Source organism: Schistocerca nitens, chromosome 8 (assembly GCF_023898315.1).
Source record: "Schistocerca nitens isolate TAMUIC-IGC-003100 chromosome 8, iqSchNite1.1, whole genome shotgun sequence".
In the NCBI taxonomy this organism is placed as follows: domain Eukaryota; kingdom Metazoa; phylum Arthropoda; class Insecta; order Orthoptera; family Acrididae; genus Schistocerca; species Schistocerca nitens.
The window spans coordinates 35,366,657-35,393,738 of NC_064621.1; the positions used below are offsets into that span (position 1 = coordinate 35,366,657).

Consider the following 27,082-nt stretch of genomic DNA (forward strand, 5'->3'; position numbering starts at 1 on the left):
GTCTCCGGCAATACAGGCCACTCTGCCGAAGCCTTCTGTACATCGTTTGCCTCGATACAGCACGTCAAAAGGACGCTGCGAGGCCAGATGCCAGTTGCCGTGCAGTACTAAGGTGGCACCGTCGTGCCCTTACAGCCAAATAACAGTCCTCTCTTTCTGATGCATCACGTGGTCAACCCTGCCCTGGCCTTCGGGAGATAGTGTCGGTCCCTATAAACTGTCGCCTCATCCGAGAAACAACACGACGATTCACATTAAGCCACCGAGCGAGGTGGCGCAGTGGTTAGCACACTGGACTCGCATTCGGGAGGACGACGGTTCAATCCCGTCTCCGGCCATCCTGATTTAGGTTTTCCGTGATTTCCCTAAATCGTTTCAGGCAAATGCCGGGATGGTTCCTTTGAAAGGGCACGGCCGATTTCCTTCCCCATCCTTCCCTAATCCGAGCTTGCGCTCCGTCTCTAATGACCTCGTTGTCGACGGGACGTTAAACACTAACCACCACCACAACCATTAAGCCATTGGGCGACATCAATCTGCGACTGTCCTGCTTCCATTCTTCCTATGGTCCTCCACTGGAGAGGGTCTTCTCCGTGCCGTACTGCACCGTCTGTGACTGTACACACAGCGATTGTTGCTGTGGGACTACACGGCGAACACTAACCCGTTTCATAGGTGCCCTGACGTTGACGTGGTTGTCCGTTGATCGGACTGCCATCTTGCGTGTAGAACACAAATAGTACGGACGTCTGTTGAGATTTTGTATGATTAAATCGTGAATTAGACATAGGATGGGGAATTAGCAGTTTGTTGCTTTGATTTTGAACACCAGTGTCAACTGATGAGCCACAACATTATGACGACTTTCTTGATGACGTGTGCATCCGTCTATGGAACGACATATACAGCAACGTTTCTGTTTGACAAAGATTCAACGAGTCCTTGCACTCTTAACGCTACGAAAAGATCAAATAATTTCATTTCTAATGGGCCCACAGCTCACAAGTGGTCGAAGAACGACATACTTTAAGTATACGTTTTTTGCTGCGCTATCTATTTACTTACTCGTAGTGATACAAGTTGCCGCAGTGGTAACACCGGTTCCCGTCAGATCACCAAAGTTAAGCGCTGTCGGTCTGGGCTAGCATTTGGATGTGTGTCTATCCGGTCTGTCGAGCGCTGTTGGCAAGTGGGGTGCACTCAGCCCTTGTGAGGCAAACTGAGGAGCTACTTGATGGAGAAGTAGCGGCTCCGGTCTCGTAAACTGACATACGGACGGGAGAGTGGTGTGCTGGCCACATCCCCCTTCATATCCGCGTCCTCTGACGCCTGTGTGTTGAGGATGACACGGTGGTCGGTCGCTACCGTTGGGCTTTCCAAGGCCTGTTCGGACAGAGTTTAGTTTTAGTTTTAATGATAAAAGTTCCACGACGAGCTCGTTTCGGCGTTCTGCTGATGTGTACCTGTGAAGGCGGTATAACAGGTATAGGCTAATACTGTTCCTTACTTCTATATTGGTCTATGTTTACATGTAGCACCTTACGGTTACGTCTTAGCTGGTATGGTCCATATGGCATCTTGGAGCCTAAATGTCATTTTATTATGATTTGATCACGTTATTTATATGTTTACCTTTTATTTGCGTGATCTTGTAAAGTTACTTTTGACAGCTTTCTAATACCTGCGACTCCAGCGATGCTATATGTTTACAACGGAATTTCTATTCGGCAGAAAGTCAAAAAAATGGTTCAAATGGCTCTGAGCACTATGGGACTCAACTGCTGTGGTCATCAGTCCCCTAGAACTTAGAACTACTTAAACCTAACTAACCTAAGGACATCACACACAGCCATGCCCGAGGCAGGATTCGAACCTGCGACCGTAGCAGTCGCACGGTTCCGGACTGCGCGCCTAGAACAGCGAGACCACCGCGGCCGGCCGCAGAAAGTCAGTGATTACCTTTAATTATTCAGAAATACTATTTTTGTTGTGTTTAGCTGCAGGTAAACGAAAGAAGGAAGTTCCAATTACGTCGCAAAATGCCGGTATGTGCCATCTTCCTACCCCAAAATGTAAGGTTCACCGCATTTATGCCTGCATGGTTCACCGCGTTGATGCTACCCCGTCATGTCACTCTGCTGTCCCCCTGCTCAGTTTCGACCGTTAGGAATATCTATTCACTTCTGTGGTCGTACCCCAAACAGTATCTGGTGTTTTGATTGTGTGGAGACGTAGTCGTTTCATCAAAAATACAAGCTTGCGTCATTTACGAGTGACTAATCGATCCGATCGTCATTTGATGTTTAAAGGCATCACGTTCCATTCGTATGTGGAGCCGCTGAAGCAATATTTTCTTTTTATACGTGTATTATGGTTGCGCTGTTTCCATTTACTCTTTCCTGTGTTTTTCACTGGCTTCTAACCACAAACTCTCCGACATCCGGGGCACACAGTATTAACAACGGTCTAGTTCCCGAACAACACACGGCTACATGACTGCGTTGACTGTTGGGGCAGCATCTCATGCCCTAAATTCCCCCCGTGGATAATTATTGATTGCTCACATTTTCCCTTCTTTAAAAAGTATTCTGACTAGAGCAACCGAAGATAGCAGTCATGTATGTATGAGTTTTGCGTGTGTGATTGTATGAATGTGTGTGTGTGTGTTCTTTGCTCCTCTTTTGAAGAATGATTTGGCCGAAAACTTATGTGAACTCTCTTTTCGTCGAGCCTGCCTGCTGCTCGGTCTGTGAGTTGCAGTCTCATCACTTTGTAGCATAGTAATTCCATGAAGTCACATTATTATTATAGACTGTAGAGCCAAAGAAACTGGTTGACCTGCGTAAGCCGGCCGGAGTGGCCGTGCGGTTCTGGGCGCTACAGTCTGGAGCCGAGCGACCGCTGCGATCGCAGGTTCGAATCCTGCCTCGGGCATGGATGTGTGTGATGTCCTTAGGTTAGTTAGGTTTAATTAGTTCTAAGTTCTAGGCGACTGATGACGTCAGCAGTTAAGTCGCATAGTGCTCAGAGCCATTTGAACCATTTTTTTGACCTGCGTAATATCGTGTAGGGGCATCCGCGAACATGGAGAAATGCCGCAAGACGACGTTCCATGCACTCAGTGGTGGAGGGAACTGACGCCGTGAATTCTGCAAGGCTGTCCACAAATCCATAAGAGTACGAGGGGGTGGAGATCTCTTTTGAACAGCACATTCCAAGGCGTCCCAGATGTGCTCGATAACGTTCATGTCTGGGGAATTTGGTGGCCAGCGGAAGTGTTGAAACTCAGAAGAGTGTTCCTGGAGTCACTCTGTAGCAATTATGGACGTGTGGGGTGCCGCATTGACCTGCTGGAATTGCCCAAGTCCGTAGGAATGCACAATGGACATGAATGGATGCAGGTGGTCAGACAGAATAATTACCTATGTGTCACCTGTCAGAATCGTATCTAGACGTAACAGGGGTCCCATATCACTCCAACTGCACACGCTCCACACCGTATTAGAGCCTCCACCAGCTCGAACAATCCCCTGCTGACATGCAGGTCCATGGATTCATGAGATTGTCTCCATACCCGTACACGTCCATCCGCTTGTTACAATTAAAACGAGACTCGGTCGACCAGGCAACACGTTCCCAAGCATCAACAGTCCAATGTTGGTGTTGACGGGCCCAGGAGAGACATAAAGCTTTGTGCCGTGCGGTCATCAAGGGTACACGAGTGGGCCTTCGGCTCCGAAAGCCCATATCGATGATGTTTCGTTGATGGCCCAGCATTGAAACCTGAAGCAACTTGCGGAAGGGTTGCACTTCTGTCACATTGAAAGATTCTCTTCAGTCGTCGTCGGTCACGTTCTTGCAGTATCTTTTTCCGGCCGCAGCGATGTCGGTGATTTGATGTTTCACCAGGTTCCTAATATTTACGGTACACTCGTGAAATGGTCGTACGGGAAAATCCCCACTTCATCGCTGCCTGCGAGAGCAGTTGCCGATCTAACAACTGCGCCAGAGACTTCTTGTGTTGCCGACCGCAGCGCCGTATTCTGCCTGTTTACATACCTCTGTATTTGAATACGCATGCCTATACCGGAGTCTTTGGCGGTTCAGTGTGCATAATCCGCTTTACTTCGAAAGGAACAGTGAAGTACTTAATTGTAGTACCATAAGAAAAAATGACGCAGCACAAACATGGGTTCACATTGCGTAACCAAAAGTTCTGACTACTTATCCAGTGATATAAAATGCCTGACAGACAGCAAAGCAAAATTTGAAACTAAACTGTAAACTTTTCTGTTTGTCAACTCCTCCTATTTAACAGAACACTATCTTCTACTGCAGTGTGTATATAGTGATGGGCAGTAATTACTAACATCTGTTTGACCTCACCTAAAAAACAAAACTAATAAATTATCAGTATGGACTCATATTTACAACAGGAAATTGATTTTAATATAAAACGACGCGCTCCACATCATTAGTATTTATCGTGCAAACCATACGTGGAATGTGAAACTAACTAACTGTTGGCATATCACAAAGCATGGTATAGAGTTACATACTTTGAAAACCTCCAAATGAAATTCGTGAGTAAAATGAAGCAGATGATCAAAGTAAAGGGACATTCCAATTGTGATATATTTGGCTATTTCTGAAAACTGACAAAGTTACCGGCAATGAATTTTCCTGGAAAAGAAGCAAATGGCCTGCTATCGGAAATTTTACACAGGTCATGTTAGCATTACAAAATGACTTACATACATGTTAAAACAAAATATCCATTTTATAGGGTCTAAGCGTTTTAGACTATCCCCTTAATCAAATTTACGGTATTGCACAAAGCTGGAACATGTTTAAAAAATTATATCATTTTTACCCCATAAATTGCTATTATTGCTAACACACTCAATGACGAATCATAGATAAGATTTCAAAGTCAGAAGATGTGTAAGTTACAGTGAAACTAATGCACTACCAGTGTAATAAATCAAGTATTCTATACTGCATGGAGGTATATCTAGATTCAGTTGCGTTTCTTTGATATTTCAGTAATCGTTCACTTTGTTGACAAGCGCAAGATATGATAGCGTGCCTTTCTTCTTTCCTCATTGCACACGTTTATGGGCTAGCAAAGAACACGCATGTAAGCTTTTCACAAACTTGAAAGTTAAAAATGATGTGCATACGAGCAGAAAGCTGAAAATGTAACGATCAAGAAGCTGTACCAATAAGCAAACAAGCACTGGTTTCGGAATTTCAGCTTCATTTACTATCGATACAGACTTAATGAAAGTGGCTATAAATGGACTACGGAACTATACCTTTCATGTCATTCCTTCTCTTCCTGGTTATTTGAAATATATCAGGAAAAAACAAGTTACCTTAAAGAGGCCAAATGTGCGGTATTACTAGAACTAATATGCATTTAAGAACAGATAAACGTTCAAAATTGCCTTCCTGACGGAGTGTTATTCATGTAAGCACTGTAATGTTTAGTGTTTAAAACATTTGTCGTGTGCTGCTAATGTTTCGGTCGTTTAAGATGGAGGCAGTCCCAGCCTACTCTGGCTTCAAAACGATGTACAGCCCAAGTAAGAGTCCCAGTTCCCTTATTTTTTTTTACTTGTGTGTTTTTACGTAAATAAGAAGCGTTCTAAATGACAAAGAAAATAAAAATAAAGTTTTTTATTGTTTTGTATTTATCTTGTGACGACTGCAATAAACGGTATATAGCACAAGCAGGCAGGGATTTTGGAATCGGATGTAAAGAACACACACGAGTCTGAGAAGCCAACCAATCCACGACCTAGGTGCATTTAAAAGCCAAAGAACATAAAACTGAAAGTACCTTAAAAATCCTATAAGAAGCACACAAAGGACATACAATGAACATTTTGGACGAAATGGAAATTTACATTCATACAGAAAAATACGCGGAGGACATCGTCAACGAACGATCAGATTTTAAACATAAAAATGCCCCGAAAACTTTACTGACGTTGTGAGGGTTCCATGCGTTCTTGTCGCCTCTCATTTTCAACAGTTTTATTGATGTTTTATGTTATTGCACGGTGGTTACAGGACAAATAAGGTTGTTGTAATGAGAGTATTTGTACTGAGCTCTCAAAATACTTTTCACTTGATTCCTATGCATCTTGGGTTACTTCCATGGAGGTAAAAATAAGAAGAGTTGTCATGACGTCACAAACTTGAAGCCGACCCAAGTGAAGATCCGCCATGTTAGCTACCCCAAAGCATTCGCTTCTGGTTGTTTGATTCCGTGTAGTCGTGCAGTGTTTTGATAAAAAAATGCCGGCTTGCGTCGCTTGCGGGTGCACTAATCGTTCTGCTTGTAGTCTAAAGTTTAAACAAATCACATTTCATTCGTAAGTGGACTTATTTAAGTGCTATTTTCTTATATGTACTTGAAATTCTGATGCACTGTAAAGTTTTACAATATGGTTTTATTTCTGTGATTTGACTTTATATTTCCTATCAATTCAACGCAAAGAGCTCTCTGGAGGTGAGCAATACAGTTGGTTTTTATTGTTTGGTTATTCCCATGTAACTGAAAAGTCCTGGTAAGAAATATCCTGGAAATGGGGACTAATGTTGTAAAATGCAATAACTTAATATAAAAGTAATGTAACTATATGCGGTTAATTAAATCTTCAGTAAAATGTATGGAACACCTGTTACAGTGGTTAAATTGTAAGTACTTAAAGCGTTACATATTTGTTAAAGCAAAGTTCCCTGTCTAAGTCGAGGCTATTTAGATCATTGCATTAATCACTGAGTGGTCGTGTCACCCTGTAAACTGCTGTTGTTTGCCGCACTGAATGTCACTTGGTAGGTACAACTTAAAAACAAAGCAGATGTGTAAACTGCAATGGGGATGACAACCTTAAATTCAGTTCTTTTCCTTCATAATTTAACGAATCTTTCACTTTGTTGACATGACAGCTGGCTTGTTTATATCATCCCTGCATAAATCTATGGGACACCAAAGGAAATAAGGTAAGTTTCTTGCAAACTTGAACATTTAAAATTTGCATTTGACTTTAAAATGCAACGAATACAAATCGGTGCCTCTAAACTATCAATCATTGCTTTTGGAGTTCTGGCTTTGTCAATTATCGACACAAACACAACGAAAGTGAATAGAAATGGATTACGAAAGCACGCTTTCCATAGCACTTACTTCTCTTCTCGCTTATTGGAAGTGTATAAACAAAAAGGAATTACAGTACTGAGGCCTGAAGCGTCATATTTTTGTGTCGTAGCATTGTATCGAATGCGCATTTAAGACCAGAAAAAGTGAAGTAGCGTTCCTTATACTGTGTTGTTCACTAAAACAGTGTAACATTTACTATATAAAACAAATATCGCGTGAACACGACAGAAATAACGAACAAGAAGCAATTGTAAACACTCGTCTGCTAATGTTTTGCGGGATCCAAGCAGGCCCCGTCCACTGGCTTCAAAACAACGTGCAGCGTAAGTTTGTAGCGCCATCTCCCCTTATTCTACCTCCATGGTTACTTCATTGTGTGGCCTGTGCGAGGCGAGCATCGGAGGACGCAGCACACTGCATTTCCGGCTGGGGGCTGCACTTCCCCGAATTCTGAGGGCTTCGTACAATGGGCTTAAGCGTCTGGCTCAACGATTGACGTCGGTCGAGTTTCGCCTATTGTATGCAGGGCGAAACGACCTGCGAGCCGTCTGTCGCCGCAGTTTATGTGTTTAGCGTTCTGGAGCGTCCGGAACAAAGACTGTTGGCACGGACTGACAGCATTGTGCTCTTGATTCTGAGAATACTTGTGGACCGTGCCCTGCTGGGTGCGACTGCCTGGCACCGGGTGACCGGTGGTCTAGGCATGTTGTTTTCGTAGCCAGTCAATCGGCAAGTTCAGTGGCCTCAGCTGAATAGTTGAGGCACGATTGGTCAACTTAAACTGAGGCTAGTGGATGTCATAAAGCCCTGATCGAAATTGGAGGGAACGGTCGCTATTGGCGCGAATGATGTCTGAGACAGTGTGGGGGAATTTTGGAATCAGCACTGAATGCTGATTCGCGATTTTCGAGGATGGTAGGGAGTTAAGCAATGTTGGATGGATGGATGGATATGGTGTTATGGGCGCTCAACAGTGTAGTCTTTAGCGCCCGTTAAGCAATGTTGGCTTCGCTGTTGCATTGCGCGGGCTCAGGCATTTGGGGATCGTATCTTCATCGGATTCGGATGGTCTTGCGACTTAGTCCCACTTTTTCGGCATAACTTAGAATTCTCTGACAGCCTTCGAGGCCAGGGGTTGAAGCAGAGTTGGTTCAAATGGTTCAAATGTCTCTGAGCACTATGCGACTTAACTTCTGAGGTCATCAGTCGCCTAGAACTTAGAACTACTTAAACCTAACTAACCTAAGGACATCACACACATCCATGCCCGAGGTAGGATTCGAACCGGAGACCGTAGCGGTCGCTCGGCTCCAGACTGTAGCGCCCAGAACCGCACGGACACTCTAGCCGGCGAAACAGAGTTGCTGCACAGCAGAAGTCGGCGCCTACATCATCAGAACCTGCTACAGCTTTCAGGATCGGTAAAGTATTTTGCGACTCTGGCATTGTAGGATTTATCAATTTTATACTGAAGTCCTCAACAGCACGCGCGCTCGCTTTGTTGCAAGTCCACCTTGCCTGTTTCTCCATGTGATCCCATTTGAGCTCTCACTACTAATCGAGATGCTGCAATATAGAGCAATATTAGATTCATTAGGGCCTCCATTCATTGTCGTCAACCCATTTCATCGCAGAGGGTAGGAGCCCTTTGTTCTCGAGCCAACTCTTATTCTCATAGTAGTTCAGTATACCCCATCCTTTAACCCACTGTTTGTGTCGATAATCATGTGCCTTTATGTTCTGACGTATAATAAATCTCACTGTAATATTTAATCCGCATATCATTTCGTAGATATATGCATAATCCCATTTCCTCTTGTTTATTATGATAAAGTTCTCCTTTTTTTCTCTGAGTAGGTTACGATTTTTATTAAATTATTGTGAGTGTGCTCTCCTTATTTCACCAACTAGCAGGGTCCATCATTTCCTTTCGTTACCATTCTGCGCATAATTAATTAAGTGCTAGGTAAGGAGAGGGTCGAGTGCATGTCTCGTTCTCATGCAAAATTCGTCAGAATTGGTACAAACTCTTCTCCACCCCAGTACCTCGCAACGTTACAAAAGAAAAAGGGTAAATTATCCCGATAATCACAGAACAATAGAATACTGATCATGTACGTAAAACCTACAAAAATACTATTTGTGAAAAATTAACGGAATCACGAACTTTCCGCGAAATAGAAATTCCGTTGTAAACATATAGCATCGCTGGAGCCGAAGCTGTTAAAAAATAGCTTTACAAGATCAGGCAAATAAAAAGTAAACATATTAATAGCGTAATCATATCGTAATAAAAAGACAGCCGACATTTACACTCAAATATGTCGTATGGACCACGTCATATTAGATAAGATGTAAGCATTAGGTGCCATGTGCAGACAAAGGCTACCATAGATGTAAGAAATAATACACACATCAAAAAAATGTTTTCCATCATCTCGGTTCCAAGAGTTCCGGAATCTGTACAGAAAATTGGAATAGAGGTCAACATAAACATCATTTCCGCCCTTTTTGTTGCTCATGAAAACCACACATTGCATGTTGTACAACCATACAGCGAGACCTTCAGAGGTGGTGTTCCAAATTGCTGTACACACCGGTACCTCTAATACCCAGTAGCAGGTCCTCTTGCATCGATGCATGCCTGTATTCGTCGTGGCGTACTATCCACAAGTTCATCAAGGTACTATTGGTCCAGATTGTCATCACTCCCAAGTATGTTCGATAGGGTTCATGTCTGGAGAACATGCTGGCCAGTCGAGCGATGTCGTTATCCTGAAGGAAGTCATTCACAAGGTGAGCACGTTAGAGGCGCGAATTGTCGTCCATGAAGACGAATGCCTGACCAGTATGCTGCCGATATGGTTGAACTATCGGTCGGACGATGGCATTCAAGTATCGTACAGCCATGAAGGCGCCTTCCATGACTACCAGCGGCGTACTTCGGCCCCACATAATGTCACTCCAAAACATCAGGTAACCTCCACTTTGCTGCACTCGTTGGACAATGTGTTTAAGACGTTCAGCCTGACCGGGTTGCCTCCAAACACGTCTCCGACGATTGTCTGGTTGAAGGCGTATGCGACACATTAGTGAAGAGAACGTGATATCAATCCTGAGCGGTCCATTCTGCATGTTCTTGGGCCCATCTGTACCGCGCTGCATAGTGTCGTGGTTGCAAAGATGGACCCCTCATAGACGTCGGGAATGAAGTTGTGCATCATGCAGCCTATTGCGCACAGTTTGAGTCGTAACACGACGTCCTGTGGCTGCACGAAAAGCATTTTTAAAAATGGTGGCGTTGCTGTGAGGGTTGCTCCGAGCCGTAATCCGTAGGTAGTGGTCATCCACTGCAGTAACAGCCCTTGGGCGTCCTGAGCAGTCCCTGTCTCTCTGTATCTCCTCCATGGCCGAACAACATCGCTTTGGTTCACTCCGAGATGCATGGACACTTCCTTGTTGAGAGCCCTTCCTGGCATAAAGTAACAATGCGGACGTGATCAAACCGCGGTATTAGCCATCTTAGGCATGGCTGAACTCCAGACAATACGAGCCGTGTACCTTCTTCCTGGTGGAATGACTGGAACTGATCGGCTGTCGGACCCCCTCCGTCTAATGGGCGCTGCTCATGCATGGTTGTTTACATCTTTGGGCGGTTTTAGTGACATCTCTGAACAGTAAAAGGGACTGTGTCTGTGATACAACATCCACAGTCAACGTCTATCTTCAGGAGTTACTTTTTTTGATATGTGTATTTTCTGGATTTGAGAACAGGCAGACAGTTTGGTCATTTAACAGTCAATGTGGTAGTGGACATTTGGGACTTGGAAGTCACGTGCAGCTATTAGGGAAAGCAACTTCTCGAATCATTTGCCAGGGACAGAAAGCTGGCCACAAGCATTTCTCGCACCAGTGTGCAGACAATGTTTCAGCCAAAGAGGCGGAAAAACTGCCTGCTGGCACCTCTAGCCACAGCAGGGGCAGGGGCATGAAAGAAATTTAGGTCGCCCAGCCAAGGCGTTCCGACAGTGTTGTAAACACCCTTTGTGATGAGGAATGGTAGCCATGAAATTTCGAGAGCTTCCATGTTCTCTGTGGACTGGACGCTATTGGGGGAGCTGTCAGCCGGTGCCGTCCCTCTACCTGCCAAGTTTTGGAAAGCCTCAGGCCTTCGAAAGAATTTTAGAATGGAACACAACATTCATGAGGGCTCTGAAACGGTCCATGTTGGGACACAAAAGCACTTCTTTTAGTTTAGCTGAGGCCCCTGGTTGGACATGCTGTAACATTTGGGCCATACACATAATGATCTCTTTAGGGCTAAATAGAGACTGAAAACACTCAGCCTAATGTGGCCGTGGGAAGAAAGAAGCCAGGAACACAACGGCTTCTCCTTTCTGCATGGGAATTTACAAGTCAGGGATTGGCTGCTGCTCCATGCAAATGCAGAATATTGTTAACTTTGATTAGGATTGGCCGATGGGTAGAGCAGACGTGTTAAAGGGGAGACATGGAGCTGGGGGAGTCTTGTGATTGGCACAAGCCCTTGCGCGGGTGGTTGTGTTTGGGGAGTTTACCGAGGTCTGATGGGAAGTAAGGAGAAGAGAAACTTGGTCTTCTGATCCAGACTCCGGTCTGAAGAGGACCCTGGTCTTGATCCTCGTTATGAATGGGCTGCACTTGGGACGCTTGTCCTGAGGGCGACGTCGCACTAGCACCGGTATTGACTGTGGAGCGTTTGGTGAGGAGTTTGCGGTACTGACCGTTTAGACCTCAGTCATCTCAGACAACTCGCTGTGCCGAGGGCAATCTTATCCACGTCAGGTCTGCCAGACTGGATTTCCTTGCTGTATAAATGAGTCAAATTGGTCCACGGTATGACTGGCGAACGGGAGTGTCACATGCTGGAATCTGCCGAGATTTCAGGGCTCCATCAGAGAGCTATTGCGACCCGTATGACAGGTCGCCAGCAAAGACTTCACGTATTTCCTGCCCACGATAACGAATTACAGGCGTCGCACATCGGTGCTCTGCAGACGCTCGAACCACGACTGTCACGTGAAACAATGCTACACATCAAGAATGGCGTACAGTATTGCTGCTCGGGCATGTTAGGGCAAACAGAATCGTTCTCAGCTGTCCCAATGTAGTACACCTTATGTGTGGAATAAATCCATCAAAGTCTATTCAGTGTTAGATAATTTCAGAATACGTTATCCATGTTTTGAGCCAGAGAAAATAGTTTGATCAGACAAACCTTAATCTTTGCCAACAAATCGCCACACAGTGGAGTGTTAACTATTTGGTGCATCTATTTGTGTTGCCAACAAATCATGATTTATTTGTCATCACGCTTAACTTGTACTATTTGTCTTATTTTATGATCAATAAACCTGTGCCATAATTTTTATAAAAGATCAGTGCCATGGTGATGTATTAATCCCCCGTCAATATATTGACAACAGTAATGAAAGGGTCACGTTTTCATTAAATTACGCTCCTGGAAATTGAAATAAGAACACCGTGAATTCATTGTCCCAGGAAGGGGAAACTTTATTGACACATTCCTGGGGTCAGATACATCACATGATCACACTGACAGAACCACAGGCACATAGACACAGGCAACAGAGCATGCACAATGTCGGCACTAGTACAGTGTATATCCACCTTTCGCAGCAATGCAGGCTGCTATTCTCCCATGGAGACGATCGTAGAGATGCTGGATGTAGTCCTGTGGAACGGCTTGCCATGCCATTTCCACCTGGCGCCTCAGTTGGACCAGCGTTCATGCTGGACGTGCAGACCGCGTGAGACGACGCTTCATCCAGTCCCAAACATGCTCAATGGGGGACAGATCCGGAGATCTTGCTGGCCAGGGTAGTTGACTTACACCTTCTAGAGCACGTTGGGTGGCACGGGATACATGCGGACGTGCATTGTCCTGTTGGAACAGCAAGTTCCCTTGCCGGTCTAGGAATGGTAGAACGATGGGTTCGATGACGGTTTGGATGTACCGTGCACTATTCAGTGTCCCCTCAACGATCACCAGTGGTGTACGGCCAGTGTAGGAGATCGCTCCCCACACCATGATGCCGGGTGTTGGCCCTGTGTGCCTCGGTCGTATGCAGTCCTGATTGTGGCGCTCACCTGCACGGCGCCAAACACGCATACGACCATCATTGGCACCAAGGCAGAAGCGACTCTCATCGCTGAAGACGACACGTCTCCATTCGTCCCTCCATTCACGCCTGTCGCGACACCACTGGAGGCGGGCTGCACGATGTTGGGGCGTGAGCGGAAGACGGCCTAACGGTGTGCGGGACCGTAGCCCAGCTTCATGGAGACGGTTGCGAATGGTCCTCGCCGATACCCCAGGAGCAACAGTGTCCCTAATTTGCTGGGAAGTGGCGGTGCGGTCCCCTACGGCACTGCGTAGGATCCTACGGTCTTGGCGTGCATCCGTGCGTCGCTGCGGTCCGGTCCCAGGTCGACGGGCACGTGCACCTTCCGCCGACCACTGGCGACAACATCGATGTACTGTGGAGACCTCACGCCCCACGTGTTGAGCAATTCGGCGGTACGTCCACCCGGCCTCCCGCATGCCCACTATACGCCCTCGCTCAAAGTCCGTCAACTGCACATACGGTTCACGTCCACGCTGTCGCGGCATGCTACCGGTGTTAAAGACTGCGATGGAGCTCCGTATGCCACGGCAAACTGCAAACTGGCTGACACTGACGGCGGCGGTGCACAAATGCTGCGCAGCTAGCGCCATTCGACGGCCAACACCGCGGTTCCTGGTGTGTCCGCTGTGCCGTGCGTGTGATCATTGCTTGTACAGCCCTCTCGCAGTGTCCGGAGCAAGTATGGTGGGTCTGACACACCGGTGTCAATGTGTTCTTTTTTCCATTTCCAGGAGTGTATTTCTGAATTCAAGTTCATTTAGATTCTGATGAAAGTGATAAACTCTAATACAGGATAACAACAACAACCGCAGGTCAAAGGGTAAAATCAGTTTAGCAGATGCATCGGCCAGGTGGCAGGCTTACTAGTTAAAGTGATTGCTATCAGGGCATAAACTCACAGCCACTGAAAGTGTTTCAAATCATACCGTGAGGCCAGTGTAGTCTTGCACCCGCAATCAAGTGTAGTGCCAACAGTGAGATACGGAAGAGGTGGTGTTAGGGTATGGCAGTGTTTTTCGTGATTATGGTGTGGTCCCATTCTTGCGCGTAGTGCTAAATGCTGAGCCACAGAAATATTTAATAGCACTGTGTACGGTGCACAGTTGAGAGAAAGTACAGAGACGATGACTGTGTCAGCATGGCAACTCATCCCGCCATAAAGCAACATCTGTGAAGCAGTGGTTCTGGCGAACAACGTTACTAAAGTGGGTGAGCCTGCAATGGAACAGGTACAAGTAGGACGAGTTAGAACGGCGACTTCCCTTCAGATCCCAGCGTCCAACATCAGTACTTTCTTTATTTTCGGCTCTTGAGAAAGAATGGACCACCGTACCTCAACAGACATTCAGACACCTCACTGAAAGCATTCTCAGCACTGAAGCTGTCATATATTAATGTCTACTAATAGCTGGCCAGGTACTTTTGACGAGATAGTGTAACGTACTAGCGTTAGTGTGATACTCCAGCCAGTGAGGTAGGAGGTAGGAAAAGGGTAACAAGTGTGAGTGGTATTCAACAAGTAATGCAAAACATTTTTGTCTGAAAGTAAGTTGGTTTTACTCGGGATTCCTGAACATCATGTTATTCCCCACTCTTTCCGCTACAAAATCCTATTTCTCAATATGATCCCCGTTGAGTACGACGTCCTTACGCCACCTTAATGGGAGAGCCTGTATGCCCACACGGTAGCACTCTACAGATCGACGTCTAAGCCAACGTCTTGCTGCATCAGTAGCCTCCGTATCATCCGTGTACTGATCGGTGCAGAGTTCATGCTTCGTGGCGACAAACAGATGGAAGTCGGAAGGTGTGAATTCAGGACTATATGGTGGATGAGGAAGAACAGCCCAATGGAGTTCTGTGGGCTCGTCTCGGGTGCGCAGACTTGCGGTGGGCCTTGCGTTTTCATTTTGGTGGGGACACACCCGCTGAAGTAATTTCTTAAATTTGCTGAGACCAGCACAATACACTGCAGAGCTGATCATTGCGCCACGAGGAAGGACCAAACAGAAAAAGCCCTTCAGAGTCGTAAAAGACTGTTGTTGTTGTTGTTGTTGTTGTGGTCTTCAGTCCTGAGACTGGTTTGATGCAGCTCTCCATGCTACTCTATCCTGTGCAATCTTCTTCATCTCCCAGTACCTACTGCAGCCTACATCCTTCTGAATCTGCTTAGTGTAGTCATCTCTTGGTCTACCTCTACGGTTTTTACCCTCCACACTGCCCTCCAATGCTAAATTTGTGATCCCTTGATGCCTCAAAACATGTCCTACGAACCGACCCCTTCTTCTAGTCAAGTTGTGCCACAAACTTCTCTTCTCCCCCAACCTATTCAATACCTCCTCATTAGTTATGTGATCTACCCACCTTATCTTCAGCATTCTTCTGTAGTACCACATTTCGAAAGCTTTTATTCTCTTCTTGTCCAAACTGGTTATCGTCCACGTTTCACTTCCATACATGGCTACACTCCATACAAATACTTTCAGAAACGACTTCCTGACACTTAAACTATACCCGATGTTAACAAATTTCTCTTCTTCAGAAACGCTTTCCTTGCCATTGCCAGTCTACATTTTATATCCTCTCTACTTCGACCATCATCAGTTATTTTACTCCCTAAATAGCAAAATTCCTTTACTACTTTAAGTGTCTCATTTCCTAATCTAATTCCCTCAGCATCACCCGATTTAATTTGACTACATTCCATTATCCTCGTTTTGCTTTTGTTGATGTTCATCTTATATCCTCCTTTCAAGACACTGTCCATTCCGTTCAACTGCTCTTCCAAGTCCTTTGGTGTCTCTGACAGAATTACAATGTCATCGGCAAATCTCAAAGTTTTTACTTCTTCTCCATGAATTTTAATACCTACTCCGAATTTTTCTTTTGTTTCCTTTACTGCTTGCTCAATATACAGATTGAATAACATCGGGGAGAGGCTACAACCCTGTCTCACTCCTTTCCCAACCACTGCTTCCCTTTCATGCCCCTCGACTCTTATAACTGCCATCTGGTTTCTGTACAAATTGTAAATAGCCTTTCGCTCCCTGTATTTTACCCCTGCCACCTTCAGAATTTGAAAGAGAGTATTCCAGTTAACATTGTCAAAAGCTTTCTCTAAGTCTACAAAAGCTAGAAACGTAGGTTTGCCTTTTCTTAATCTTTCTTCTAAGATAAGTCGTAAGGTTAGTATTGCCTCACGTGTTCAAACGTAAAAGACTGTCGCCATGAATTTGCCAGGCGAGGGAGTGGCTTTGAACTTTTTCCTCGGAGGAGAGGTGGTGTGGCGGCACTCTATGGATTGCCGTTCTTTTCTGGTTCGAAGTGATGAGCCCATGTTTCATCGCCTGTGATGATGTTCGACAAAAAATTGACAGGATCAGCCTCGTAACGTGCAAGCAATTCCGCACAGATGGTTCTTCGTTGCTGTCTAAGGTCTTCTGGAGCCCAGGGAGTACGTACCTTTGGGTAGCCCAACTGGTTGGTTAGTGTGTCGGCACTACGTCCAGAGAGGTCCAGATGCGAAGCGAGACTGTCCGCACGTTCCGACACTGCTGGAGCCACGGCCGTGTGCGGTCAGCCGGCTCGCTGGAGATGGAGCAGGCCTGCGCGATCTCATTGCGATGATGAGGGACGCCTCACTCAACGACTCACGGTGAAATTGTTCACAGCCAGGTCTCCGCAGATATTCACCAAGCCCTATGACTGGCTGCGATGGTCTGGTTTTCCGCCAAAAGAAACTCAATGGAAACAGGACGCAGCTCCGCTACAGACGCCATTTTGAAGGCTACGCATAGCGCCGCCACGTAAGTTTATGAAACTACACGGGATGAAGAGGATGTATTCCACGATGTCAAGTTCCGTATTGTTTCAACCGAAATTGGCCGAGAAAAATAATCTTGCATTACTTATTGATGCAGCTCGTAAAAGGAACAGAATCAGTGAACGATAGGAGGAATTATAACCAAACTTGACTGATATATGACTCACAAACGGTACGTTAGTGTCGTGTTAAAACGCCGTTCGGATGCATAGCGTTAGGAATGAGGACGGAAAGTGTATGTTTTGTGTTGGCAGAAGAGCCAACACCGTGTTACTAGTGGAGGCCGAAATGCACGCGTTTTAGCTCACGCAAGCTGGCGTGAGGAGGGAAGAACTGTACTGTCGTGAGGTCTGGAACATGACAAGGAATTAGAATTCAGAAAGCGGACGTAATTAGTTTGATACTTAACTTTAATCCATTAATGATGAACGTCGCTCTTGACGGTACATGATTCACAATATTGTCTGTTCAGAATTCATTCTAATTACTGAATATGGCGCCTTGCTAGGTCGTAGCAAATGACGTAGCTGAAGGCTATGCAAAACTATCGTCTCTGCAAATGAGAGCTTATTTTGTCAGTGAACCGTCGCTAGCAGAGTCGGCTGTACAAGCGGGACGAGTGCTAGGGAGTCTCTCTACACTAGACCTGCCGTGTGGCGGCGCTCGGTCTGCAATCACTGATGTGGCGACACGCGGGTCCGACGTATACTAACGGACCGCGGCCGATTTAAAGGCTACCAACTAGCAAGTGTGGTGTCTGGCGGTGACACCACAGTATGATATAAAATGACCGAGAACGACAGATGTTAGCCTCGAATTCATAGACTTTAGGGTTGCTTGGATCGTGTGTGACAGGCTCTGATGTCTGATCAAGATAGAACAGAACATTCTAAGAAACTGTAGAAACAAGTGTAATTCATTAGAAGTTTCTACGAGAGGCGCAACATTCAAGGACTAATTTTCTTCTCTCTGAATACATAAGGGCTGCCCGTAGCCGTTGCTGTTACGAATATCAATGCCAATGCAGAGAAAAAGTGTACCTTCTATTGATCTCGTCATTACTAAGAATAATCCTCCCAAACACGCTGTGCCTCTGTGTTCTGATAAATCGTTCAGATACGTGCCGTGCATACACACACAGCGGCGTCCACAGTGAGCTGGTCGGTAACGCGGCGGCACGTACCGCTCTGCGCGGCCCTGTACAGCCGGTCGTAGAGCCGGTATGCGCGGCCGTGCGCCCTGAGGACGGTGTGCGTGGCCAGGTAGTCGCCGGCGCCCGACGCGTTCTGCGACGGCGCGTAGTCGCGGTTGTCCGCGTAGCCGCTGACGAACTGGGCCGGCTCGTCGAACGTCACCCACCACTTCACCTGCCACACCGCACACGCCGTCACAACACACACCATTCTGCACCGGGAGTACCGCAACAGAGAAACGCGGCGCCGTTACTCACTCTGTCTCCGAAGTTGTCGAAAAGCACCCTCGCGTACTCCACGAAGTAGTCAGCGAGCAGTGGGTTGGTCCATCCCCCGATATACTGCAGCGCCTGTGGCAGGTCCCAGTGATACATCGTCACCTACAGAAGACAGGCCACACAGAACTCTGGAAGTTCAGTACGAAGATTTATTTTTTTAGCTTTCTCCATAGGAAAGACATTAACGGACACTACTTTTGTTAGTACCTTCCCTTAATTAATTACGGTTTGTTATTCACATCCTAAGGAATTACTGTTGCTCATCATAAAATGTTGCTTAACATCCAAATGATTTACTTATCGTGGATATGTATGTATGAGTTAGGCCAGAAAGTTTGTCGTATCTCCTAATAACACACAGTCTAGAACACAATGTTACATGACATACATTTTTTGCTCTCACAATCACTATTAACGTATCTTCTCTACTATTTGGTGTTCTTTTTAACGACATAAATGCTATAGCTCATCTTTCCCCTTTTAGCATATTACATATGTATGTACATGTGTACCCTGTTAATATTGTTGTATAGGTCTCTCATGTTAAACAGTGGTATAGTATTAATTCCTAGGTTTCACTGTTACATACATGTGTTTCCAACACCAACGCAACGTTAACCACCAAATCTGAGCACATGGTTAGTTATGAGAATTACTGTGCTGTAGTCCGATCTGACGTAAAGTCGTCAGAAGTTTTCGTCTTGCATAAAGCCAGTCAACAGATCAAATCACTTACTGAGTCAGTCGGTGACAATAGGAAAAATGACAGACGGGTCACGTAACCGTCTGGAGGTACTGCAGAAGTACAACACACTTCTGTAGCACTTTCAGAGTGTACACACACGCAGACCATTAGACGTTACATCTCGTAAAGGATTCATCTAGCGTTTTTGTTCAACAAAATTAGACAGCTCTCCACGTTCACCAGCTGTTCTCGGGTGACATCCATTTTACAAATGCTGCTTAAATAGAAAAGTTACATCTGGGACTATGAGAACCAACATGCGATTACAGAACTCGCCACCTGCCATCATATAATGTGTCAACAGTGGAGTGCAGAAGAGTTGCTGTCACTGTATGGTGATGTTTCTCATGGTCAGTCCGTGGTCGCCTTATTGCGCTCAAGAAAACGCACATTGGTGTAGCTAACAGCACTTAGTGTCAAAAGATCCGAGCAACGACGATATGGGTACAATTACGACCGTCAAAGTACTTCAGCGACTTTGCTGTATAACGAAAAAACGTGAGAAATAGCGTGACATACACGCTGGTTCACCATGCCAAAGTTAATGATTGGTAGGTTAGAACTTGGTGGAAAGGAAGGCTTTTGAGTGACAGTAGTTCAGTTTGATCGTTACTGGAAGCTTTATAACTTGAACAGTATTATTTAGAAGTGTGATTCATCATGTGAATCAGCAGTGAATTTGTTACAGCTTGTAAACAGTGTAATCTCCGAAAATGGGAAAAAGAGTTTTCTTGCATGCAGTCACGAAATCTGTTCTATAGTTTGCGGTAGAGATGGGGTTTTAGTCACTTCCAGCAACGTAACCGAAACTTTTGCTGCCATCCACAGCTAGTTCGGACTTTTTAGCTCTTAAGTGGCCAGGAACAGGAAGGAGTTAACTTGGGCTATCAAGCTAAGAACATCTTTTTACATATACTGCCTGCCAGCAGACAGTCACACTGGTGACCTTTTCTGCCAGGACTGCTCTTGCAATTTACTAATTGTATGGTAAGTGCTGAGTAGTAGTAGGTGGCCACTCCACACAACCACATGCGGTCCTGTAAGTGCTGCCACATCCATCTCGAGGTGTGGTGCAGTGCAACACATACCTCGCGATGTCTGTGGCACGATTTTCGAAGTCTGGGGCAGTCGACATGCAGCTGGTAGTCAAAGCAGGAGTCAAACGCTCAGCAGCAGCGGGCGGGTAAACCGCGGGTGGTGTGGCGCTTGAGTTGACTGAGCAGTCTAGAGCAAGTTTGCCCGCTCGCTTGTTCTCGGTGGTCCGTTCGAGCTAGTGCTGTGTGTGGTGGGTTTTCCACCTACCACATGGGTACACCGTGCTGCCTCTAAATACAACAGAGCGAGTCGCAGGCATGCGCAGCAGCTGTTGGCAGCTAGTGGATGCGTCACTAGTGTGTGGCGGTCAGTGGCAGCTGGCGGGGCGTCGCCCCATCAGTGAACTGGGTGGCTCAGCAACTGTGGGGCTGTTAGCAGCTGTCCTGTAGAGGGGCTGCGACTGCAATCCAATCGCCTTGACTCCATTGGATGCATTTACAACTCGTCGGCAGCTGATCAGAGCACTGGCTGCATTGTTTGTCTAATCAATTTTACTTTAGCTAGTCATAAAGACATTATTTTAATAACTAAGATAAACACGGAAAGGGAGACTGATAATAGGAAAGATCTGCATGTCAAGTATGGGGCAGAGGACAGTTACGCGATAATATCAAGTACTACAGGAAGTAACAGGGATAAAGACATCAGTGTTAAGGTCTCTGTGAACTCCCTGGTGGAGCAGACTAGTAAAAGGTGAAGTGGTCCTGAGGATGAAGAGAAACCAGGGCTATGTAATACTGTACAATGCATGCGTAGAGAAATGGGAGCTAACCACACTGAATTAACATAGATTATAATTTTGGGCGTAAGATACATGCTTATTACATGGTACTGAAGTCTGATCTGGAGATATCAGAGGCTAACTGAATACAACTGAAGTCTGGTTTACAAACTCAAACTCGTGAAGTAAGGAATGAATTCTAAGCCGATTTTAATGTAATCGAACATGCAGTCGAAATGACGAGGCAATACGATTACATGTCATGAGAATTTTTTAAGATTTAAGGTGGTAACCTCTGAGGAGCTTCATAATTAACCGATGATATTTCAGGACATTTAGATAGGTTGAGGAAGGAACAGTATTACGCTACTGGTGCCATTATGAGTAAAGTTTCTGAAATAAAGAATTTTTGTGTACAACCAAGAAGAGAGAATTCAAACACAATCCATTGATTTAAGTAAGACGAAATATGATGTATGAGGTAGTATAGGAGACATGTGTAACGTAAACTAAGGAACTTAAACATAGTGTAGAAGACCTGTATATATTAGACCTGCAGTCAGTGAATAACAATTAGCTAGATTCTGAAGCTAGTTACATACCACTCCTGGGCAATATACAGCCAGTTGTATTTTTAGTCAGTTGAGGGGCAGTTACCCAAGTATCGGAAGCAAGTAAGAATAAATAGTACTACGGTTGGACATTACAGAGGAGAAGCAGCTGTATAGCATACTAAATATCAAAGTGACATTAAAACCTTAGACTAGTTTCCAGTAGAGTTTAAGAAAAGATTTGTGTGTCACAGTGAGTGTGCTAACCTGTATGACTAATGTGAGATATAGGATGAAAAATATTTAATTTGTAAGTAAAGCTTATCCAGACTCACGTTTTGAACACAGTGTGTGTCAAGGAAGAGTGATTACGAGTGAAGACGCTAACATAATTACTAGTTCTAAGTTTTGTGAAAATGAGCATATGAACGTTAAGGAATATGTGGGTGCAGTTTTAAACAGGAGATTCATATTACATAAGCTGTTATATGAATCATTGTCTGTGACAGAAACGTACATGAATAGTGATGAGTACTGCAGTCTATGTAACGTCAGACATTCTAATTTACCTGGAGCTGACGTGTTTGCAAGGAAGAAGAATTGTACATAAAGGTATGATACGAAGTAATGACTGAGATGCCTTTACTGGATATGTGGTCTCACGTTGGGGACACCATAGGGCAATGCTGATGCAGCGTACGTCATGGAATCAGTATCTGAACGTGAAGGAACTATAATTATTTCAAAAATTAAATAGCAAGAGTCGTAGTTCATTATATTTACTTATTTCAATTACGTACCTGAAGGCAAAGGGCTTATCCACACATTTAATTTATTATTGTTAAAGAAGGGAGGGGAGTAAGGAAGGTTTTAATATGAGTCAAATTACGTAATGTTGTCAAGTAATCTTCTGCTTTGACTGATACTACAGAGAGTTTAAGTGTTAAATATAATCAATGGTTCTGTGACATAGAGTAAATTTACTGTCTAATTAATTCTTTGCAGGCGGTAAAGCATTTCTGACTTTTAGGTTATGTAATTACTTGACTGGAAACTTGCGTTAAATGAGTATTTTATTGCTGAAAAAGAATTCCTAGCAATCTAAGGCAGTCTCGGCTATGTGGGTTAACTGTATTACTAGCTGTATACAAGGAATGTATCGTACGTTAAAGTAAAGGAGGTTTACGAGGAATATGATCCTGTGGTTGCATTTATGTAAGTACAGAGGTGGACTTGGCCTTATTTTCTTAGTTAATTGTTGTTAAATGGAAGTAATATAACGAATATAGTTTGAGTATTTACATGATGAGAGAAATGTTATTAAATGTCCAGTTGTTTTGCCAGCAGTGGCTGAATTCAAAGTGTGTTAATATAATCGTGGGGCTGTAATAACCGTAGATAAGCAGTAACATGAGGAGCTTTCTCACAGGGGTTTGTATTGACTGGTTGGCTGTTTTAATAGCACTGTCAAACAGAAGAAACTTGTATGTTGCTTGAATCATGTCGACAATGAACAAAGAATAGAGTTTTAAGAAATTGCTTATTAAGAAAGAATATTAGTTTTAAATAAAAGAACCGCTATGTTAGGTTGTACCATTATTGTTTTATGGGTATCTTGTTGTTCCAAGAGGAAATGTATGTCGTGTAAATGGAAAATGGAATTAAGCTACAATAACACTGAAAAGTACGACAAGTAGCACATAAGTACTGCTTTTCATTAGGTGCAATGGAAAGGTAAAATAAGTAAGTTATACTATGTGCCCTGAAATTTAGCAAGAGCAATGAATGAGGGGGATCAACAAATGTGGCTCTGAATAATTGGAAATGAAATAATGAATTAATTATTATTGTAACTGAAGGAACCTACATTTATTTGCGTATCATAGAAGTTATTGTGAACTGAAATGAAGGTGGTGTGTAATTTTATAGTGGAACACAACAATAAACGTCTACAATGAAGCACCAATGTTTTCTTTTTTTGGATGGTGTGATAGGAACAGTTATTTTATATTATGAATCTGGAGAGAGACTGATCAGAATTGGATTATTATTTGTGTAGGAAGCAGAGGGAAGGAGACAAGTAAAATGGCGTAAGTGTATATGAGAAGAAGTGAGATATTGTGGATAGTAAACAAACTTGAGTACGAGATCGAACTTTAATAGAAAAGAACATTACCAGGTAATACTAGTACAATTGTGGAATTGGAACCACCTACTGATCTGAGAAGAAACTATGTCGTATGATCTTATTCAGGGCATATTAAGAATAAGAAAAATGTAATACATGCAGTGTCCGAAAAGGGTACTGATTATGTGTCTATGTTACTGGGTATATACATACAGGGTGACTATTATTGAACTGTAAGAAATAAAATCGTCATAACTTCTGAACGGTTTGCGTTATGACGCTCAAACTGCACGGTTGGCTACGGGGCATGATGGGAATTAGTATGGTTTGATTTAGCGACGAAGTCGACTTTCGTTTGGATGAGTTCGTCAATAAGCAAAATTGGCGCATTTCGAGGACTGACAATCCGCATTTCGCAATCGAGAAGTCTCTTCACCCTCAACGGGTGACTGTGTGCTGTGCAATGTCCAGTCACGGATTAATCGGTGCATATTCCTTGTTGGCACGGTGACTACCGAACTGTACGTAAAGGTTTCGGAAGATGATTTCATCCCCATTATCCAGAGTGGCCCTGATTTCGATAAGATGTGGTTCACGTAAGACGGAGCTCGACACCCATCAAAGTGGGAGAGTGCTTGATGTCAAGGAGGAGCACTTTTGGCACTGTTTTCCGGTTGTGGGGTACCCAGAGGCCGCTGTCATGAGCCTCGATTAGTCGCTATATTCTCCGGATCTGAACACATGTGACTCCTTTTTGTGGGGCTATATTAAGGTCCATAGCAATAACCGCAAAATCATTACTGAGCTGAGAAAGGCCATTCAGAAGGTCATCGGCAGCATCGATGTTCCGACACTTCAGTGGGTCATGCAGAAATTCGCTATTCGTCTGCGCCAACCATAAAGGCCTCTTACAAGCCACCCTCCCCGTAGTTTACTGAGCAGGTTAGACGGCCTTGCTTTGTGCTTTCTCTTAGCGAGGAAGAACGTAACGCTTCGCCTAGTGTGACCATCAATATTTATTTAAGGCCTCGTATAGTTATGGAAATTTTATCGATGGCTTCTACTGAACAACCAGATGAGGTATTAGTGAGGAAACTTATTGATCCTAAATTTTATATAGATATGTTAGAGAAAGTATGAATAGGAACGAGGCTCATGGTATCCTGATGTGCAAGGGGAGTTAACAGTACCTCGTAGCGAAAGGTGGGAGCGACGCCGGCAGGGCTACAATCGCGACCGTCAAAGACATTGCCGTAGAGTGAAAAAACGTGAGACGTATTGTTATATACGTGGAATTCTCCATTGTACTGTAATCTTGTACGATTGGTGCGTCAGGCCGAGACTATACTTACTATTGAAATGAAAGTTAGCCAGTAATTTTACGGCACATAGCCTGCAGCGTTTTCTGGAAGAATAAATTAAGAATTATGTTGCACCGTTCGCACTTTTAAGATTGTTTGATATGAACTTGGCAGAACTGAACGTTTTTGAGTGATAATATTTAGATTTGATCATTGCTTGAAGCTTTGTAGGTAGAACAATGTTATTTGGAAGTCTGATTGATTACGTGAATTTGCAGCGAATATTTTACTTCTTGAGAACACTGTGCACTCTCCGAGACTTAGACGAAGCTGTTTGTTTGCTCGCAGTACAGATAAGATTTTAGTTATTTACATCATCTTAACAGAACCTTGTACTTAAACTGGGGATGTGTATTAGCCCCCTTTTGCTACCGACCCTTGTGGCCGAGCGGTTCTAGGCGCTTCAGTCCGGAACCACTTGGCTGCTACGATCGCAGGTTCGAATACTGCCTCGGGCATGGATGTGTGTGATGTCCTTAGGTTAGTTAGATTTAAGTAGTTCTAAGTCTAGGGGACTGATGAGCTCAAATGTTAAATCCTATAGTGCTTAGAGGCATCTGAACCATTTGAAGTCCCCCCCCCCCCCCCCCCCCTTTTGCTGGCTCCGCACCTGGTTTAGACTTTACATGTTGTGGGGCCAGAATCTCCAAAGTGTGAATTTAGGTGAATTTAGGCCATCAATCTAAGAACATCTTTTTGCATATACTGCCCGACAGGCACACCGCCACTCTTTTGCGCAAACGCTAATGGACAATAACATTTCTGAAACGGTCTGGCCTGCTCAGAATCCCGACATGAACCGAATGTACCACCTCTTCAGTGAGCTACAACGTCGACTTCGGCTCAGATCCCAACGCCTGCACTTCCTCGTTTCCTCTCTTGACAAAGAATAGGCCGCCATTCCTCCACAGACGTGCAGAAACCTCACTGAAAGTGTCCCCAGCAGATTAGAGGTTGACGTCAACGCGAACAGTAGAGACACTGCATATTAATGTCCACTAATTGGTGTCAGGGACAGATGGCCTCTGTAGTCTGGTCCCTTCAACCCCCCACAAACCAACCTAATTGGTCTCTGGATATTATTTAACGGATAGTGTACGTTCCTTCACGATATTAATATCTGTGACTCACCAGGGATAACATTGTCATTTCTGACTCATGTGTGTTTATCCACAGCATTGTGTCAACTGTTCTGCCAGTGACTCGTCTTGAAGATGACTGTACGGTAATGAGCGGAACTATAGGAAGAAGAAGTAACACCGTCCCCGATTCACACCCAAAACATGATGGAACATTTTGACATTTTAAACATTTTGTAGCTGTCCGTTCAGCAGCAGTGTATGTAATTATATCAAATGTACCACCAGCCAACCGGTTGCACACAACTTTTTTAAAAACGCTTTAACCTGGTTTCTATGGCTCTAAGACTATCTTCATCAGAATGGTAAAAGTTACCTAGAGAAATATCCAAGGTACAGGTAATATGCATCAATTACTTAGATTGTGAAAATTCTCATGATAACTTTTAAATTTTCATCAACAGTGATATCATCAAATGACATGTTTATTGTTCCATGAGTCAAGAATATAGGTCATAATAAGAAAGATGGCACTACTAATCCTCGCGTCCATCTCATGGCATTGATGTATATGCCGTTTAGTCTGATGCCTCTTCCGCTGTGTATGTGCCGGTCCTAGCCGGCTACAGCAGTTAACTTGTGCCATCGCTTGCAGCTATTATTGTATTATTCTGTGATAACTGTCCGTCATTTTTATTATGACCTTGGCTCATGGTGCAATAAACATGTCATTTGACAATAGCACTGTT

The 27,082-nt window shown here is 44.4% G+C and overlaps 1 protein-coding gene across 1 annotated transcript in view; it reads right to left on the reverse strand.

Moving 5' to 3' along the window:
* The window catches only part of LOC126198927 (myrosinase 1-like), an 88,069-nt gene that overhangs the window by 34,902 nt on the left and 26,085 nt on the right, over positions 1-27,082 (reverse strand). Inside the window, exons 4-5 of the mRNA XM_049935563.1 lie at positions 18,633-18,755; positions 18,366-18,549 (exon numbers count right to left, since the gene is read on the reverse strand). Coding sequence (XP_049791520.1) covers positions 18,366-18,549; positions 18,633-18,755 — 307 coding nt within the window. The remainder of the gene's footprint in view (positions 1-18,365; positions 18,550-18,632; positions 18,756-27,082) is intronic.